The 20,986-nt window shown below is 44.0% G+C and overlaps 1 protein-coding gene across 3 annotated transcripts in view; it reads left to right on the top strand.

Annotated features, from left to right (window-relative positions):
• Positions 1–678: 678 nt before the first annotated feature.
• FER1L6 (fer-1 like family member 6) overlaps positions 679–20,986 on the top strand; it is a 107,126-nt gene continuing 86,818 nt past the window's right edge. The window contains exons 1-2 of one of the 3 annotated variants that reach the window (XM_083827423.1): positions 679–1,056; positions 4,614–4,723. In XM_083827423.1, the coding sequence (XP_083683549.1) occupies positions 4,662–4,723 (62 nt within the window). In that variant the 5' untranslated portion in view covers positions 679–1,056; positions 4,614–4,661. Of the gene's footprint in view, positions 1,057–4,613; positions 4,724–9,800; positions 9,868–19,494; positions 19,636–20,986 lie in introns of those variants that run through there. The other 2 variants (XM_083827426.1, XM_083827424.1) reach the window with 2 other exon arrangements.

The raw sequence follows: 20,986 nt of genomic DNA, 5'->3' as shown, positions 1-20,986 counted from the left end.
AGAAGGTCAAATGCAAGCGAACGTGAGGGAAACGTCTCAGGAGATGCCCCAGCTTTGTGCTGTCTTTACTGGGCTCTGTCTAAAAGGCGCAGAGCCCTGAAGGGATGAATTTGCCATAGATTTACAAGCTTGACTGAACTTACAATTTTAATTGCCTAGAAAGTTGTTTTGCATCCTGCATAGCAGAGACAGCCCTGCCCTTGCTGTGAAGAGTGCTGCAGAGCATTGCCCACTGCTGATGAAACCCAGGGGTCTAACATCAGTTTGTATGAAGCTGGTAGGGATGTGTGCATGCATAATGTCATATACGTGTTCCTTTCTTCCATGCCCCCTTTCCCTGCGCTGTAATAGGTACCCTGTCAAATGTCCCTGGAGGAGATGCTCTGACTAACGAGTTCTGAGTGTGTGAAATGCAAAAAACCATCCAACCCCATAACCCTGTAGTCTAAAAGTGTCAGAGACCCTCCCTGGGGGACTTACATCATCCAATTCTTTCAGGAGCTTTAAGAGACAGATCTTAAATATATAAATTCATAGAGGAAAAAAAAATCTTATTTGTCCAATCACTAAGCTGATTAAAACTTCTATCCTGAGATACCGAAGAGCAAAGAACAACCCAGAGGTGTTAATGAATAGCTTGGAGTTAATTAAAATGATGGCATCACTGAACACAGGTCACCCCTTCCAGATACGAAGCTGTCTGCCTGTGGTTCTATGTAAATGTTGTGAATAAAACGCTGCCGGTCTGATTTCTGTTTGGTTTAGGGTCTTTCTCCTCTATCAAAGATCATTTTGATAAACGAGAGCTTGAGGCTGAAGGAGAGGAACCGTGCTGCTGGGTACGGCAATATGGACGCCTGTGCCCCAGAATCCTTCTGCACAGCAGAGCCCTGAGTGCCTTCAATTGCAGATATCAAAGTTACAGCCCCTGGTGCGGTCTGCTCTTGGCTTTACCGATGGTGTAATCCAAACAACTTGTGCAAACGCAAGCAGAAGATCCAGTATCGGGCATGCTGTGAACACTACGGGGGCCGTGCTTCTCCAGTGCAGCAATGAGTGAGTACAGAGGTAGCAGTAATATTCTCAGAGATGTGTGTTTTGTGGTTGTCTAAGACTTGCACGCGGTGATGTCTCTGGATCAGGTTGTAGATTTTACCCTCATCCATGCTGTAGCTGTAGTGGTAAAGAAGGGCTGACATGTGACGTTCCTTAAAGACAGAGATGAGGTGGCTGAATTTCAGGAGGATGAGGGAAGAAATGGGTGGAAAGATGCAAAGAAATTGGTGTGACGTTCTTAAAATGGCATGTAAGGGAGATGGCATTGGAGCTTTTGTATGGATTTGCCTTGAAAGTACTCAGGAAGGCAGGAAGGAGGTTATCAAAGCGGAGCTGATGTTCTCTAGGCTGGACAGCAGTGGGGTTGCTCAAAGCATGAGGCTCTGTGGGTCTGAAACACTCTCCTGAACATGGGACAAAAGATGCCAGAGAGATTCATGGACAATATTTTGCCACGGTGATTTTATGTTTTCTCATAGTCTCCACAGACTTTGGCTGAGAACCATGGCCTTTTGTTGTCATTTTTAATATTTGCTTTTTTACTGTCAATATTTAACTTCCCAGTGTGATTTTGTAAACTGGCCACCCTAGACTCAAGTTGACATTTTCATCAGACCATTCTGATGGCAAACTAATGGGCACTAAAACCCCAAACAAATATATAATACATAGTCATATTGTACCAATTTATGTCTTTAAAGCCTGTTAAAACAATGTAAGCAGAGGGGTTTAGCATGGTTTGAATGTTGCCTTTACAGACACGAACATTAACCGACATTGTGTGTTAGCAGCTTCTGGATGGCATTGCACTTTTGAGACTGGGAAGGGTAATGCAGAAAGGATTGGAGGGTTTAGTATTCGCCTGCAGAAAGAGTGATATTTAAGTGACTGTCTTCCCCATGGTTTTTAATCCCCATCTAACACCTGCTGTCTGCGAAGCTTTTGTTTTGACGCTGTAGTTGTTCTCTACAAACTATTCAAGAGCTTTATAGGGTGCTGGTATTTCTGTAAGTGGATTGTAGTTATCTGCTTTGAAGAGGTGGAAAAGTCTCTGAATTAAACTCTGGAGAGGCTGTTGCTGGTTTTACGTATCATTTAAGCATGACACTCGCTTTTTCCAGGAAGAGATCCATATCAGATGAAAATTTTAAGAGCCAAGCAGTTTTTGTATTTTTGCTTTTTCTTAATTAGGCACAAAATTTCTCAACTCAATTTGTTTTGTTGCAGTTGCAAATCATACCATCAGCTTTCTTATGTGATCGGAGCAGGTATTTCTACATTTTAGCACTGGATATGTTTGGGAACCTGAGCTACTGCCGCCGATCTGTTGGCAATAGTGATAATATTATATTTCCTTCCCCTGTGTACTGAGGTGAGGATGACAGTTTTCAGCACGGAGAGTTTCTGATGTATATTGACCTACCTGAATGTCACATCTTGAGTGGTGGTATGGGAAAGAAGAGCCAGGAAGACAGCACTGTTACACCATGTTGACAGCTTGGGCTGAGCTAGCAACAGCGAGCACACACATACAGGGACGTCAGCCCTGGGAATTGGTAATTAAAATGTCCCCATGCAGGACCACCTGTCCGACATCAAGTATCTCCTATCGACCATTGTCAGGGCCTGAGAGGAAAGCACACAGCCCTGGTTGTGTCCAGAGTTTCAGGGCTTCCTAACAAGGCTAACGTTGAAAATAAATTGGTGTGGTTTTGGTGTGATGGACCTGCAGAACCAAGTCAAGGAGAAGGTAGATACATGATGGTCTTCAGTGTGGGCTCCTACGAGGACTAAGAACATGGGGTCACTAACTGGTGACAGGCAGGAGAGCAGGCAAGAACATCAAAATGGGTCTAAATCTGGAGAATCACGGTGCCAATCCCAGCTGCTGTCTTTTTTGAATGTGAGGACCGCATTGCAGGTGCAGGCACTGGGAGATTATTGTCTTCATCCGCATGCAATGAATGTGGTGCTGTGTTTCTCCCGAAATTTCAGAAAGAGCTTCTCCTATAATTTTCCCTGTAGTTTTCAGAAGGAGATTCAAAAATCCATCTTTAACCATTGCATATGGAGCATCTGGACGATGACATTGAATGGGGGGAAGTAAGTCCAGGCTGACGCTTGGTGCTGGCACTGGCCCACTGCAGGCAGGACTGATCCTGCACCTCTGTAAGAGGCAATATTCACTATTTTCTGCTCTTCCCACTGAGGTGCCATGCAGCATTTCTTGATTTTTCACTTTGGGCTTGATGCAAACCTGCACCTGGCACGAGCCTGGGCTACTCTCTGCATTCGGGCAAAGCCAAGGAGTTCTCCGGAGTTTTTTTTGTGTGGTTTTAGTATTTTTTATAGTTTATTGGCCAAGACACGTGCATGGCCTCTCCCTAGTTTTACATTAAATGCCCTTTAGATGTTTTTAGTGTCCTTGCTTTGGAAAGAAGCTCTGGGTGATGCAGCACTGTGTAAGTGTATTCTGTAGCCTGGCTTTAATTGTGTTTTCTTCCTCCCTGACGTTTTGCTATGGGAGTTATGGCTGAAAAGGTGTTACAAGGGAAATACAGTCTAGACAATTTGTGCCTATCAAATATTTCATTTCAGGATGTCACAAGCCCTTCTTCTGAAATAAAAATCACTTAAAGGTCTTCCTTTGATCGTATTTGATTTATTCCAGAGTAGGTTGAATTTCACTCCCACAGCCTGCCACTTCAAATTCTGAAGACTAAAATGTTTTATACATCTGCACGACTGGTTACAAAGGAAGACATTTGGCTTTCATGCCATGCTCCTCTTGCTGTGCATGTACCTCTCGCAGGTATGCTCCACAGGCTGTGCTTCTGTCAGTTCTTCCTTAGGATGAACGTAGACAGGAATTAAAAATGAATTGTCTGTGTTCTACTGCTCAGATTTATCTAAAGATTTCACTCTCACTTGTTTAAGTTTGCAAACCAATCTGCAGTCCTGTGCAAGGAGCGAGATGGCAAAAAGATTCATGCCTGCACCAAACCCTTAATTTGCTTTTTTCCCACTCACTTCAAAGAGTGTACAGCTAAGTGGCATTTTCTAGAGAAATGGAGTTAATCTATTTCACATAAAACAAAATGAAACAGAAAATTGTTGAGTCAGTTTCATCTACAAAAGGGGAAAAATGCTCACACTAATATCAAAGTGCTTATTTACACAGGCATGTTATAGGTTATGATCATCCCTGTAAGAATCATCATAATGTTTTTTAAAAATTCAGGTTGCAGTGTCATCCTGTTTCCTTCCTGATGCAAATAATAAATTTAATAAATTTAAAGCTGGAGCTGAGGCACTTTGTTTGAATGATATTTTTTGGATAAATAGTTTATATGTTGAAAAAATGCAAATGAAATAGCTGCTTTTTTTTATTTTAATTGCTGAATTGACTATTTGCTGATTTCATCTGAACAGTGTTTCCATTGTTGAAGCACTTTGCCTTTAAAGCTGGAAAGTAAAAAATAATTTTAAAACTTAGGACAAAATAAGTGTTTGTTTCAGTCCCAGCCTAACCGAGGTTATGTTCTTCACTTCACCAGCAGAGCTGAGCTGATCCTCTCCTCTCCATCAGTGACAGAAGACATGAGATGGCTGCGCGTCCCCAGGGGCTGTGGCACCCGATGCCTTCAATGCTGGCTGCTGCTCCGGGGTGAGTCCTGCCAGGTCTGGAGGCATGAGTGCATGTTCCCACGTGTACCTACAGAAGCTGTTTTCACGATCTCTCAAGAGAAGGGGAACTGCATTAAATTGGTGGGGCAAGCTTCCTCTTCTCCTAACTCTTTTTGTTCAAATGCCACCACGGAAACGTCCTTGTGGAAGGGCAGGGACAGCTGGCTGGGGCTGCTGCCATCCCCTGACACCCCCGTGGTGCCCACGCCAGGATCTGCTGGTGGCAGCTGGTCGGGGATGCAAAGGGCTGAAGTGAGACGGTAACAAGCTATGTCAATAGGCTTTTCTGCAAGAGAGATGTAAAAATCAAAAAGGTTTTAACTCTGGGTAATCCCTCAATTTTCTTGTCTCGCTGAATAGCAGTGCAGTGGCTGTGTGTCATCTGGCTGATCCCTGGAACAACGATGCTTCTGAATAAGATGTAAAGACAGAATCACAAACCGGTTGAGGTTGGCACGGCCCTCTGGGGTCCATCTGGTCCAACCCTCCTGTTAAAGCAGGGACACCCAGAGCAGGGTGCCCAGGGTCACATCCAGGTGGCTTTTGAAGATCTCCAAGAAGGGAGAATCTGCAACCGCCCTGGGCAACTTGTGCCAGTGCTCTGTCACCCCCACAGTACAGAAGTGCTTCTGGTGTTCAGATAGGACCTCCTGTGTTCCAGTGTGTGCCCGTTGCCTCTTGTCCTGGTACTGGGCACTACTGAAAAGAGCCGGGCTCCATCCTCATTGCATCCTACTGAGACCTGAATGAAAGTAGAAGGACAGAAGCGAAGGGCTTCCCTAATTACAGCAGTCTGTACCAGCCTCTTGGGACTGACTTGTTCATCAGCCTCACCTTTATATCAGTTTTAGACATGGCATCATGGTTGTCAAATAATTCTTTTTATTTTAGAGGGAAAGAATGGAGATCCCATCACACTTAAATGAATGAATGTTTATTCCCAAATTGTACTGACTGCAATACTGCTGAAATGTGGCAAAGCCAGGGAGATACCTGCAATAGTATGTCCGCCAGAGCAAACCAGGCAATGCAATATGTAACAGTAACAGAGGCCAAAAGGTCTTTTCCAATGCACCAGATCGATTCCTAATATAACCTGCAAATTTTTGTGGTTTCAAACACAGTACTGGGCTCACTGCTAACAGTTTCAACTGTGTGGGCATGGTATAGTTAGAAATGGCTACTTTGCAGAGAGCAAGCATATACATATATATATAAAGACATATCAGATGCACCATGGCCTTTCTTTCTGACAAGCCTTTGGTTAAACAGTTGTTGTGAATGTGCCCTGCTCACATGCTGCTGACACTAAGGATTTGGTGTAGTGAGGAAGAGGACAAAGCAGTTTGATGTTTCCAAAGACTGGAGAAAAAAATTCACGTACCTGTCCCCGAGTGCTGGTTGTAGGAGGCTTTTATCTCACTGCCAGCCAAAATGAGAATTTTACCCCTGCTGTGTACTTGAACCACGGTAAAACAACAGAACTGTTGTTAAACTTGGTGCTGCAGTCATTGCAGTGCGGTGAGACAGATGCATAAATACAAAGGGCAGCTTCAGCAGCACTAATCTGAATTTACAGGGACACTGCAGACCTGATTTATTCAGGCAACTGCTTGCAAAATTGAAGGCTGAATTTATCTCCATGTCATAAATCCACTGGCGTTTTTAAAAACACGGGGCAGCAGGGAACACTGGCCTCCATCCTGCCATGCCACCTCTGCTCTGACGAGGAGATGACTATTGTTTTTTCTGGTTTTGGAGGCAGAGAGGCGGCAGGCAGTCTGGGTAGGCAATGGTTCAAGGTTTCCCAAGCTATGGATTTTACTTCACCAGAAGGCCCTGGGGATAAATTAAACTAACACAGGTTAGATAAGTGTTCAAGAACACTCTTAGTATTAGGTAAGATGCCTTCAAGAACCAGCTCAAGAGGGAATGAAGTACAGTGGGAATGCTCTGGCATCCTGGGAATTGCCATCAGAAAAAAATAAAGATGGTTGGATCTTTCTTTTAGGCAAATTGGTTTTGGAAGTTGTCTGACCTGGCATTTCCCACATTTTGTAGAAATACCTTAGCAGATGTTGAGTGTCAAGACTTTATCACGGCTTCAATTTCTGTACAGGTGCTTTAAGAGAAATGCCTAGGGTTTTTGGAAATAAATTTCACTGCGGATTCTTAACTGGCTTTATCCAGCTTCTGATATGCAGATCTTTGGCTCCTGACGATGCACGTTACGGTTTAGGACAGCGTGTTGTTTGCAGCATGTGGTCAGAGCTCTGGGCATGGTTCTGATGCTGCAGCTGAGGTTTCCGTGGCCGCGGTGGAGCTGGATCTGTATGATTTGAGGTGGGGGTCCTGCCGCTGATATCGGGGCTGAGCACAGCCCAGCCACTCTCTGCTGGTAAAAGTCCCTTTCCTCTACTTGGAAAGGAAAGCAATTAAACAACAAAGGATTTTTGTTATCCTTTGCAAAAAAAGCAGCAAGCTTTCTTCCCTCACATTCTATGCTGTGTTTGTGTGGAAACATAGTGACAGTTAAATGAGCTTTGTTAAATCTTTCATCAAACACGCTAGCTGTGAAGAAGGCAGAGGAGGTAAAAGGCAGTCTAGTGTTTTCCCTGCAGACTTTCTCGCAGAGGCTGCTACCAGTTCTGAGGTCTGCAAATCTGCGGTTCCTACGTGCAGTTGCTCATTTTTGCAGACAATTTCCTGTAAGTGGCTGTTTTGAGAGAGAAATTGCATAGATCCCGAATTTCTATTCTATCTGAAGTCATTTTTCTCCCATTCCCAAGTGAGAGAAAAATTGGGTGTAAATGTGACTGTTTCTAAATCCACTCTTTTTTCATGAAGGATCAGCTAATTATTTTAGAAGGATCTGTACAGAGAAGGGAAGATGCAGGCTGGGGGGGTCAGCTGCAAAGTTCTTAGATCATCCCGGCTCCTGGGTACAGGATGTCTGATAAGCTACTCCTGGATATGAAACCCGGTCTGAGAACAATCCAGGTCTGTATTTGACAGAGATTTTGGAAAAAGTGAAGGCTCTGTGTGCTCAAATGCGGAGGTAATGCAAGTTATATCACAGGTGACTCAGCTGCATTTCCAATTTCAATGATTATTGCAGAGCTGCTTTGGCTTCAGTCTTGCACTCATTAAGTTTTAGCATGCCTCAACTTTGTGTTAGTATCTTTTTTTTTTTCTTTTGAACTGATATCTAAGTTCAAACTGAAAAAAAAAACCATATGGCTACACAATACCTTTCACAAAACAAATATGAATGTCTTAAAAATTAAGATAAATGTGAATTTAAATCTATAACTGACTCAAAACTTCAGTCCCTCTCTCTTTTCCTCTTCCATGTTTATATTCTTAAGTGCCTATTTTATCTGGCTTCCAAGTCTCTAACGCAGTGGATTTTTGCTGCTTAAAAGGAATCAATTGCTTTGCAAGCCAACAAATGGGCTTCCAGGTAAGGGAGAAAAATATTTGGCCCCCGTGCCCCACTCCCCTGTGCTGCTGCCCCGTGGAGATGGGTTGTGTCTGCGTCAGTGCTGGTGCATTCAGTAACTTGACATCTCCACTTTGGCTCCTGGTAGTTCAGAAGAGCAAATATTATTGCTAACTTCATTTTGTGCAGAGCAACCGACATGAAGCAGCAAAGCTTTTGCGCGCCTTCTTGGTTAGTAAGGGCTATAATTCGTGCAGCTTGTGTTTGGTGTGGAATGACAAGTTAATGGAAGTGAATTTCCTCCCATTTACAAATCAAACCCTCCGAATAAACAATGAGTCAAATCACAGGAGGCTTGAAATGTTTCCTCTCTCCTGTGCTCTCTCCTTTCCTGGATGGTGGGTGCTTCGTGGCAGCAGCTACATTTCCCCATCTCTCTCTGATAATCCAGACAGTGCTCAGTAGGCTGCTGGCTTTGACATCTAGAAGAGTATTATAAAAGGAGCATAGAAATGGCTTGTATAAAAAAAAAAATCACCTCCTTTTCTTTCCCCCCTGCCTTACATGGTTACATGCATGGTTACTGCATTTTTCAGCAGGGACAAGATGCTGCTGCAGAGAGTGCAGGGACCCGTGTCGGGTCACAGCTACAGACCCAAGCCCAGGGACCCAGGGACTCCGGTTATTTTACAGTTCTCTCTATTAAGGGTGAGAGTATTGGGGTCAGATTCGTTTGGGTTTGGTACTCCTTTGGTTTTGGGTACTGCAAAGCAGAGGGCACTCTGCCCCACACACCTGCAGTCCATGGATCACGGCCCAGGCTGACTGTTCCCTTTCTGGCATCTCTGAGGGCTTTAGCTGTGACTGGTTGTGGGAAAGAGCTGGTGGTTTTGGTGTTTCTGCTTCATATTGTTCTGTTTCATGATTCAGTATGCACTTGTGGGGTGCCCCGTATAGGCTGCTTAGTGAAACGCACCCTTAATTTGCTTAGGTTTTTAAGCTTTTTGAGACAGGAGCTCTCTCTTCTACACAGGGCTGAATGAGTACTGAGATTGTGGGACCCAAATTTTGTGTGTGCTCCTTAAGTAGCAATCATTCTTCCTAAAACAGACGCTCACAAGCACCCAGCAGTTAATCAGGCCATTCAGAGAGATGTATAATATTTGTGTGACATGGTGCCAAGAGGTACACACCACGGCAAGACTGATGGCACCCACAGAGATGACCCAGCCAGGTCAGTGCACCAGCTCTGCCGTCTCCTCCCTGCCCTGACATGGGAAGCGAGCTCCAAGAGCCAAAGGAACCACAGCCCTGGCCTCACGTGCTCTGGAGCTGCACCTGAAACCATGACCGTGCAAATAAACCTTTGCCAGTGGCACAAGGAACATTCTCATGGCTGTGGCACTGAAATAATGAGGGACTTCCTCAAATTTAGCTGCGTGTTTGTTGTTGACTTAAGCTGGTCTGAACACACGATGAACAGAGGTGTTGACACACCAGCCTGCTTGGCAGAAGCTCCGTGTCATAGTTTGATTTTAGATTTGTACCCGGCCTGCCATTTGACACTTGCTGTTAAATCTCCACCACATAATGAACTCAGTGGGCTGCCAATCGAAGGGAAGTCAAGAACTGAAAAACAGCCATTGCAAGGGGAAAAACTGAGTACTGCTGGCAGAATAAAGGTGGGAGTTTGCATTATATCTCCATCCTCTTCTCCATACTATGCCTGAATCAAATCCATCTCTTAGGAATGATTTGGGCAATATGTGGGAACATTAAAAACCACAAACCACCCAGAGGTAGAGTGCAGATAAGACCCTGGAGTTATCCCCCGATTTCTCAGCCTGTAGGTGCTTTTGTTCCACAAGTAGATAGGTTTCTCTTCAGCCAAAGCATGACTGAGAGCATCTCATGGAGCAGAGAGCTGCTCACGGGGGTGCCTTTGCCTCACAAGAAAGTCAAATGAGGGGCAGGGAAGTGGGACCTGGCAAGGCTTTATCACCTCTACAGGGAGTTATGTTACGGGCTCTGAATTACAGTGTTTAGAGGACTAGGCATTTTAGGGACTGCAATACCTATGTTAGAAGCTGAAGACAGACTGTCTGGATCTGGCCATCATTGTATTTTGGTTTCTGGTTTGCAGTGATATTAGGGCAGCAAGAAGAGAGATTGCTGCCTATTACTCACTCCTGTAGCCCCTTGCTTATGGCCTGCATGCAGCTTTGAAGCAGAGCCGTATGAAGACATCACCATTCTGGTCTCATTCTGGTTTGAGACATCAAGGAAGAAAATTAAATAAGGAGATGATACAAAAACTGCTTTGCAAATTATCCCACAGGTATTATGAAGGAGAAGCCCTGCAGATAAAATACACTGAGTAATTTCAAATCCATTAGCAGTGGGTGTGCATAGAAGTCCCTTGTCTGTTATGGAAATGTGTGGGCATCTGTCCATAAATTGATAAAATACTGAGAGAAATGCTAACGAAGCTGAGACTGGAACAGCAACGAGAAGCTGTGCAAGGCTTTGATGCTAAATACTCTCTGCAACTACACAGAAACAAAGACGAGGCTGGGAAAATCAGAATTAACAGCAATCCAATTTAATAAGAAGTGGTTGTTTCACGGGTGCTTATGGAAGGAATTAATCTGTTAGATGTGGAACTCAGGAGAAAGAAGGAAAATCATTATGTATTACTGGGGCCTCGGTCTGACTCACACCAAAATCAAAAGCATTTAACGGTGTAACTGTCTTTCCCTTATCAAGCCTATACCGTGGGATAGGGGCTGAACACATGAAGAAGCATGTTGTGTTATAGATGCAATAATTACCTGGTTGTGCAAAAGATGAGAAGGTAGAAAAATAATTCTGTGGGCAATGTTAACTTTAAAGTAACTTATTTCTAGAAAAGTGGGTTTAGGAGCATCAGAAGAGGGCAATGGGATGAATTTTGGAAAGGAGAATGAAAAAATTACTGCGGGTAATGCTGTTTGAGGTTTTAAAGCACAAAGCACTCCCTCATTCATACGACCAGGCAGCTGAGGCTTGGAAGCTTGCCTAGAGATGGGATTGTATTATGGGCACTGCTGAGAAAATTCTGTATAAATATGTTTCTGTTGAGGTTAAAAAAAGGCAAAATAGGCGGCTGCTGACATATGAACATAAAAATGTCTCCCACAGGATTTCAGGTTCAATTTTAATAAATAAACTTGTTGTAGATTAAATAAACCAACAGAGCATATCTATATGGGATTCCAAGAAGTGCAGTTGCTAAAAATTTTCTTTCCCTTTTCTAATACAACACAGCCAAGGAAGAAAGCAAACTGACTTTGTCATGCTTTTAGCTATAGTTGTGTAGACACGAGAGTTTGAATGGTTATACAGAATTTTATCACAGAAAGAAAACAAAACATCTATGGCTGAGCTGCGTGGGAAGCTATAAGGATGCAAATGAGAAGAAGAAATTTATTTGATTCAAACAGGAGGAATCTGGCTGCGTAAAATCCAGTCTTGTTGTACTGTGAGAAAGGGATGCATGTGAAGCAGGGACATCTCATTGTATAATTTCAAAACATTGAAGTACTCAGTAGCAGCAGTGGGCTCCAGATAAAAGCTTTTGCAAGCTACATTTGATTTTGTTCAGTAAAACAGGTGAAGGCTATGGTTGCAGTTTTGCAGGCAGATAAGGTGATCACACTGCAGGGCGATCGGTCTGGTGCATACTCACATGATGTCCTTCTCAACTGATGGTAAAATCAAACATTGTAGAGCTCTCGGGTAGTACCAGATAATATGGTATGGGGAGACTGCATTTTTAGCCAGGCTACTGGGGTCAGTTTTAAGCTTGGCAATAAAATGTGAACAGGAAGCTTGATGGAATTACGTGAACAGGAGCTACGCCTTCATGGTGTTAGCTATTAGATACATTTCTTATGCCAGTAAGTGTAATATGGGATCACAAGACCAGGAAATACCATAGGGTCTTTCATTCCCCTCTCTCTGATGGGGCATGGCCACAAATGTTACACCCAAACCTGCCTGGAGAGCTCAGGGTGTTCCTCTGGTAGGTGTCTACCCCTGCATCTGCTCTCTAGAAGGGTGTCAAGCCAAACTCGTAAAATGCTTTGTTATCTCCTGTTGACGAAGATGCTCCAGGTGACTAATTCACATGTGGACATTTAGTCCGAAGCAATCTGGAGTCAGGAGAGATGAACTGTCAGCCACACTGGGTGGATCGTGACCTAGCAACTTGTTTGAGGTACAAAGCAACTGCCCTCTCAGTAGAAAGAGGAGAGAAAACAGCCAAAGAGAGACAGGAATTTTCACTGCAAGCTCAAGTTCCTCCTCTTATGTGAGCGTTGGGTGGCATGTGGCTGTCTTCATTTTGCACTTTTTTGTTAGGTTTGTGGGTAGGAGGGGAAATGGATTGTGTTAAGATGGTGGTAAGCCGGTGAGATAAGTGAAGGGAAATGAAAGAGAGCCTTTGTTTCTGCAAAAACGACATTCTGGAGACTAATACCATGTGTACTTTCATGAGAATTACTAATGTTCCTGTTGTAAAATACCATGTGTACTTTCATCAGAATTACTAATGTTCCTGTTGTAAAAGCAGTCATGTAAGAGAAAAATCCGGTGCTGTAGGAGTTAGGGTATGGCCTACAGAGATAACAGATCTTCATCTTGTTTGTTTCTTGGTGCTTAAGCACAGCAAGTGAGGGGGAAAAACAACAAGCCAGAGCACTGAAGGCAGTCATGTCAGCAAGTCAGAAATGTGCCCTGAGCAGCATCATGACTGCATAGCACCCTTGTCTGCGGGTGTTCAGCACCCAGGTCTGCAAGGTGCTGAGCGCCCATGGTCCTGCTGTGTGCCATAGATGTTTCTGAGAAGGAGAAGGGGTTGTACCAATGTGCTCCAACGTGGTGCTCAGGGCTTCCTGTGGTGAGATAGGTGCTGCTGTGAGTGCTGGGGAGTGGGGCCATAGAGGGGGGGCAGGACCATGGTGGTCTCTCAGACCATGGTCTTCCACTCCAGATACAACTCAGAAACTGCAATCATGCGGTAGATACCTGAGCCTCTCTTTGCTGTGCATTTGGAAATGTAGGAGACATCTTCCCTTGTGGTAAGGCAGTGCTGGTGCTAATGAAAGGGCGTCCCTCTCCTAAAGCCCTTTATGCTGCTGAAAGACTTCTCTGAGAAGTCTGAACTGCTGGAGAATCCAAAGATAATAATCTGATAATCATACATTTAAAAAACTTTGCTTTAAAAGCCTCTGCTGGTTTGCTGCTGGAAGCACAAAACCTTCCCCTCTCAGAAGCCAATAGTGAAGCAAGAAGGGTTCAGAGAGGGTGACTCTGATGATCTGAAGGGTGGGAAATAGCTAGGATCAACAGAGCTTTGTCACTTTCTGAAGACAAAAAAGAGATAAGGGAGGGCATGGTAGAGGTCTATAAAACCTGGAGTGTTCATGTTCACTGCATTTTCTGAAGCAGGGACTCCAGGCCGCCAAATTTCGCTGAAGAGCAGTGTCAAAACAAATAAAAAATATTTGGTTTGTGACACCAGGTTTAGGCAAGCTGTTGAGCAGGTAGCAATGGGGAGCTGTAGTTATTAGAGGTGCTGGGGTGTAGTTCTATGGTTTTCTTTCTCTCCCCTCCCAATTCAGCTCTACAAACCAAGAAAAAACAGCTCCTGGGTTTCTTGCACTCCTCCCCCTGCTCTCTTTTGCCATAGTTGCTGCTGTCTCTGCTTTTCTTCCTTCCAGGTAGCTTTCTCTGGAAGGCTTGGACCTCCAGGAAGCCTCATGCCTGAATGACTTCTGGTCCAGACGTTTCCTGGACAGGGTGGCACTGACCGTGGCGGGGCAGAGACAGAGGCCACAGCCTCCCCGGTGTGCTCCAGACCCCACACCAGCTTTAATTAGGCAATGTAAGATGCTATCTGTGTGCCTCAGGGGATTCCAGTTCAGAAAGCAGAGAGAAAAGGGCCATCAAACTTTTATGGCAGGTTGTAGTTAATTTACATAAGAACTCTTCTTTCATTTCAGTGCATGGAAAATGTTTTTACAGTAGCTGTACGTGAAATCTATTCCAATCCTTTTGCATCAATAACCCCGTTTTCAGGATTGAATTTATGCATGAAAACCCAGTGACTTTCTCCAAGAAGTGTGAACTGCTGGAGAAGCCAAAGATAATAATCTGTTAATCATAAATCTAAAGAGCGTTGCTTTAAAAACTACTGCATTTAAGAATCTCGTCCTCTGTGCTCTGAAATGGAGTAGTTTTAGCTTGAGTCTGTTCTGGTATATCAACAGTATGCGATCCTTTGCTAAGCAGTGACAGCTGAACTAGTTCATCTGTTTAACACTGTAGTTATGTATCTTATGCAAAGAGAAACAGTGAGCAGGTGTTTCCTCTTCATCTTTGCCGTCCCGCTAAAGATTTACAAGCTTTTAATGAGTCTCACCCACTTGTCTTTGCCAAGGATCAGTGTCCTAATTTTTGTAGCCATTACTTGTCTGGAAACTGTTCCAAGTCCTTGGTCACCTCAGTCACCCTCCTACGTACCCTGCCATTTTCTACCGCCTTCTTCTGGGAGGACTGTACAGAATATTAAACTGCACAGAATATTAAAAACAGGTCTATAGAGGGGCATATTACTTCTTGTCACATAACACACAAATGGTGGATGCTTGGTCCACAAAAGAAGCTCTAACGCATGACCACAGCATAAATAAAATGCCCTCATGATAAAATCCCCAAGTGGATTTTCACTATAAGCCACTCTTTTTGTCATTCTTTCCCCTTTCCTTCTGGACTGTATGAAAAACTCTGCCAGCTTTGTGTCTGCCTGTGGGGGTCCCTCACTCTCTGTTTTCTCATTTCTGTCCACCAACGTGCTTTTCCCAGACCCTTGCAAGCGTGATGACACTGTTCAAACTAATTGAGATAACAATGTAATGAAAACTAGCCACACCTTTTGGCTACTCTCATCTACACTCTCTAATCTCCTTTCAGTCAGGGGCTGAGAAAATATTAGTGGGTAAACACTGGTGAGTCACAGCTATTTCTAGAAGCCACCTGCCCAGGAACCAGGAAAGTGCTCGGCTCACGTAACCCTCAGCCAGGAGCTCTCCCATATCAGCATTGTATCACTGGGGATGTGTTGCCCCACACGAACCTGCTTTTGCCTTTTTCCTCCATTATAGAAACACAACACCATTTTTCATGTTCGGAGAGACTATTCATGTGGTTTTGGTTTATTAGTGTCAATTAATACCAAATCCCACTGTTGATTTCCAATAGAGTCAATCATTATCACCTTGGAAAGCCTTATCAGCTCTGGTGAGGCCGTACCTTGAGTACTGTGTTCAGTTTTGGGCCCCTCAGTACCAGAAGGACATCGAGGCCCTGGAGCGTGCCCAGAGCAGGGCTACGAAGCTGGTGAAGGGCCTGGAGCACAAGTCCTGTGAGGAGCGGCTGAGGGAGCTGGGGGTGTTTGGTCTGGAGAAGAGGAGGCTCAGGGCAGACCTCATTGCTCTCTGCAACTGCCTGAAAGGAAGGTGTGGGGAGCTGGGGGTCGGCCTCTTCTCACAGGGAACCGGTGATAGGACCAGAGGGAATGGCCTCAAGTTGTGCCAGGGGAGGTTCAGGTTGGAAATGAGGAGACATTTCTTCTCAGAACGAGCAGTCGGGCATTGGGACGGGTTGCCCAGGGAGGTGGTGGCATCACCGTCCCTGGGGGTGTTCAAGGAAAGGTTGGACGTGGTGCTTGGGGACATGGTTTAGTGGGTGACATTGGTGGTAGGGGGATGGTTGGACCAGATGATCTTGAAGGTCTTTTCCAACCTTAATGATTCTGTGATTCTATGATTCTATGATTTATGTATAAAAATATCTTGCCATTTCTGTATTAACCCTAAGATACTGTCAGAGAGCCTGACATTGACACACGTTTCTTCATCCTTTCCTGCTTGCAGACAGCACACCAGCACTGCAGCCACCCCTTTTCAGCCCACAGTCAGTATGGTGCAGCCTCCCGTGCCCTTGGGGCTTTCAGGTGGATCAGCCAGGCCTCGCTGAGCTCCTGGCCAACCTCCCCCAGGGCACTGCAATGTCTCTCATTGCATTTTCATTTTTTTCACTTCTGAACTTAAGCAACCCAAATCAAATTGCTGTCACAGGAACTCTGAGCATGCATCTCTGCACAGAGATTAATGTGGCTGAATTTGCCCGCTTTAAAATTTAATTCAGATTAGCTCCCCTGGGCTCCTCTGTGCAGTAATGCCTTCAGTGGACTCCCACAGAGCTGGAGACTGGCCTCTTCCAGGGAATTAGAGAAATAAAAACACCTAAGGTGAACTTAATGTCACTTAATCTCATAAAGCCCCTTCCTTGTCCATGGAGAGCAGTGAAGCACAGCTCCGCAGGCCTCCTTTGGCCTGGTACATTAGGAAGTGCCCTGGTGTGGTGAACTGAGGGCAGCTGGACCCTGCTGGATGGCAGGCACCATGTGAGGTGATTCTCCCTCCTTAAGATGGATCAGTGTCCTAAATGTGAAAGAAACTGCATCAGCTCTGCAAAGTAATGATCCGTGGCGGTTATAATACCCCCTGAGCTAACTGAACTCCAGATAAAAAGCAGAGTGAGAGAGCTCAGGGTTGTGAGAGGCAAACTCCCTTGAATGTGAGAGCTGGACTGACTGAACTTCACCCAGAACAGCTTGGAATGACTTTCCAAAAGATTGACTTTCTGTCCTCTGTTTTATTTGAATCAATTTTCAGAACTCAGCCCTGAAGCACGGCCTACTGAAAGCTAGTGGGTCACTCTCAGTTCCCCTAATCTTCTGCGTGATGTGCAAGATGGAGCCGCATAGACACTGGTACCCAGTGCCATTCGAGATGCCAGGGATCTCAGCCACCCACAGGGGCTGGCATGCGTAGCACAGGATCCATGGGGCAGGCACACATTTCTGGAGCAGTGAAGGGAGATCACCTGTGAGGTCCTGAAGTACCACAGATGGCATTCATTGCCCCTGCTGAGGCAGTTGAATTGCTTCCTTTGCACCCTTATTTATGAAACAGGCTCCTCTTCTTTCTCCAGTTGCTGTCTTACTGAGCACAACCTAGACATACCTAGAACCCTTTCTCAGCTACTTTGTCAGGATAAATCTATCTTTGGGTGAAGGAAGGAAGAAATAGCAATCCTGGCACCTTCATGATTGGAGTTAAAATGAATAGTTAAAGCAGGCTTTTCACAAGCATCCAAGCCAACCTGATGGTTCCATCTTTCCTATTGCTCCCCACTGTGTGATGGCTCTCCCTCCTTTCCTCCTGCCTCCAGACTCCCTCATTCATCCTACAAACCAGTTCCAAATTGCCCATTTGTTTCTGGTGGTTTAGTGAGTTAAAGTGGCTCAGAGCAGCGTTGCTATAGTTGGCATAACGTAAGCAGGAGAGACGTGGCTGGGAGCAGAAGAGGGGATTGGTAAAGGCACTGGTGCCTCTGTCCTTTTTCAGCAGCAGTGAGCTGTTAAATTGGCTCAGATTGCACTGTGAAACCCCACCAGTGAAAAATGTCTAGACTAGATGGTATGAACGTGTCCCTTTGTGTTTTCCTTAGCATATACAACAAGTGGCCAAGTGCTAAAACAGTTATGCAACCTAAAACACAATAATAAAACATTCTAACAAATGTTGATGCTCTTTATTGTGTCCTTCCGACACAGCCTGTTTTTAGCCAAGCTGGAGAGCAGTTTCTGTTTGAAAAGATCCAAATTAACCTTCGTGATGTAAGGCACTGTTCTCACCAGGAGATCAGGCTTTTCTTTTCTTTCCCATTTGCTCCTCAACATGACTCTTCGGCAGCACTTGAACATGTGTTGCAAAGCTACTGAACTGAGTAGCAAAATGACTGCATAGGCAAAGCACTGCACAGTGAGCCAAGTCTCTTCTTTTTGTGCTAATTGTCTTAATTGTCTCTGTTTATACTCTTGTATAAATGGCATTTTTTAATACATGATATAGGTTTACCTTTGCAGAACTTTGCAGCACAGTGAAGCGTGTATCTATGTCTGATGTGAAAGAGAAAAGGATCAGCTAGTTACCACCCTCTGCATTTGGTCAGCATGTTCAGTTGGCCTCATTAGGTTGACCAAGATATTGCTAGAAATATGGCTATGCTTTGTCCCAAAGTTTACATCTGTATTGCTCCAGAGACTAATGGAAGTGCTGTATTTGCTGTGTTGCTATGATAGAGCATCATTGCGTGATAGAGCATCATTTGCTGTATGAATCATCTGAAAGTTTTATATTATGCTTGCAAATGCCCTAGGGAAACAAGGAACTGTTCCCATACTGCAGATGGGTTAAGCTGTAGTTCAGAGAGAATATATGACTTGTGTGGACACAATAACAGCAGTGTCACTACAGGGAGCAGATTTCATCCTCAACCCATGCTACGAATCCTGATACACCTGCCTACACCATTACCAGTATCAGAATATAGGATCATAAATAGGATCACGGGAGAACTGAGGTAGGGAGGGACCTCAGGTGGTCTGTAGCTCAACCTCCTGCTCAGAGCAGGGTCAGCCATGAACTCAGAACAGGTTGCTCGGGGCTTTGTCCAACCAGGTTTTGAAAAGATGCAAGAACAGAGACTGTGCAACCTCACTGAGCAGATTGTGCTAATGTTTGACCGTCCTCATCATGAAATTTGTTTTCTTTATATACAGGACATACAGGGGGTATCAGAGATATTCAGTATCTCTGAACCCCTGAGGGGACTGATCTCCTGAACCTGTGCCTATCTGCTCCACCAGCCTCTAACATCTTGGCTAAACTTCCATTGATTTTGTTGGGATCTTTGTACCCTGTGGAGAGCGGTCTGGATTGGTGAGTCTGGTGAGGGTCTGTGATTGTGGATGAGGAGCAGAAATTGTAGCAGTGCAGCAAATACCTGAACTGAATGAAACCCTGCAAATGGAAATGCATCCCCCATTTTGGCATAGTAGCACCTCAAAACATCAGGCTATTGTGTTTCTGGAGCTGTTTTATGAACCAAAATGCAGTCTGGGCCATGAGCTGGTCTTGCCTGACCATGGTGGCAAGGAGAACCCACTCACAGCAGGAGAAGGAAAAAACATGCCTGTAAAGAAGCTCCGTGAGCCAAAATTCCTGAGTTTTGAGAGGCTTCACTAAACAGTTAACTACATTGCATACTCCAGTGCTTTGGGAAACCTTATCTAGAATAAGAAAAGAGTCATGAATACAATTAAGTGTTTAAACAGCCTCTCCCTAGTGTGGTGGATATCTTGGTGAGTTAATCATAAACACAGGCAGAATCCCTATGGCAGCCAACGGAAGAAGAGAGGTATGTCTTGCAGGTGCTGGATGAGTTGCTGAAGGCCAGCTTGACACTAAAGCATAAGAGATGGAGGATAAAAAGGGAAGGTAATGTCTCTTCTATTTTTTTCCGTTATTTTTGACAGTGAAAATGCAAGACATCCTACAGGGAGATAAAAAAAAAAAGATGTTTAGAAATAACTAAAGACTCAGAATTTTAACATTCAGCTGCTTGTGTGAGGGTTTTATTTATGTCAGGAAGTTTTGTATTGGTACAGGTTTACGCTTTAAAAGTCTTTAAAGAAATAACATTAACTCCACTGAACTGCAAATGGGAGGAGATGAATGTCTCTGGCAAGCATATTTTATTGTGCCTTTGTTTTTTAAAATTATTGTTTAGTTTAGTTTAGTTTTGTTTCCTGTCCACTGTTTTTCAGAAGTGCAATATCTTTGGGATTGCCCTGGCTCACAGTTGGTGTGTATCAGCCCAGCAGTGCCAGTTAGAGAACAGAAATCACTTAGACTGCTCTGGTTTGGGACTTATTCAATGGGATAATTATATTTCTATTGAATAAAGGCAAAATTTCAACAGGATATTTTCAAAATTTTTCAATAAGATAATATATCCTATTGAATAAGGGCAAAATTTGACACTTTAATCTTTTAGTGCTTAGGTCAGCTGCTAGAAATAGCCTTGGATTCCTGAAATTAATCCAATTTATGAGCTGAGGATTTGCCCTAAATTGTGAAGTGCTTGTTTGTCATAAGCAAAGGATAATGGCTTTTTGCTGAAAGAAAAGAGAGAAATATATCAGTGTCTGTGCCTGTGAGTGTGTAAGTGTGCATATATCCAAGTTTATTTGCATCTTTCTGTATTTCTCTTCACAATTAGCTGATTTACATAGGATGGCCTGTTATTGGAGTATTTTCTTGTTTCTACCTTCTTTTGCAGTATTTCTGAATACGATACTAGCAATCAAATTCTGCCGTGGCTGTAGCAGACCAAACCCAGAACTTCTTCATGGATTTTGTAGAGTCACTAGGGGCTCAGAGATGTGGAACTGAGATCAAAGCTTGGCCAATGTGCTTAGATGATTTGCTTGAGAACCTACCATAAATTAAATTATATAAATAGCAAATGAAAGTTAGAGATTAAATAAATTTAGCCTAGTGACAAAATCTATTTTGTGCCTTCCTTAAACTTTGGGACAACTGTACAAGGTTTTGTGTGTGAAGAGAAATTTATGTTTTATTTCCCTATTTTGCCTCCTTCCTTGAAACAGCCAAAAAAATTACCGAAATAGCTCAGATTACATTTAGATCAACTTTCCTATTCCTACTGTTGAAAAAGATTTTTTTTTCCTGCTGAGAGAGTTACATGGTCCTGGAGCCTGAGTCATTTACTGCTCTGTGGGTCTGATCCTGCAGACAACAGAAATCTTTTCCACCAGTTGCTTGG

The sequence above is a fragment of the Anser anser genome (genome assembly GCF_964211835.1).
Source record: "Anser anser genome assembly, chromosome: 2".
NCBI classification, from domain to species: Eukaryota; Metazoa; Chordata; class Aves; order Anseriformes; family Anatidae; genus Anser; species Anser anser.
The sequence above is the reverse complement of the archived record's forward strand: the minus strand, read 5'-3'. Positions and strand labels throughout refer to the sequence as shown.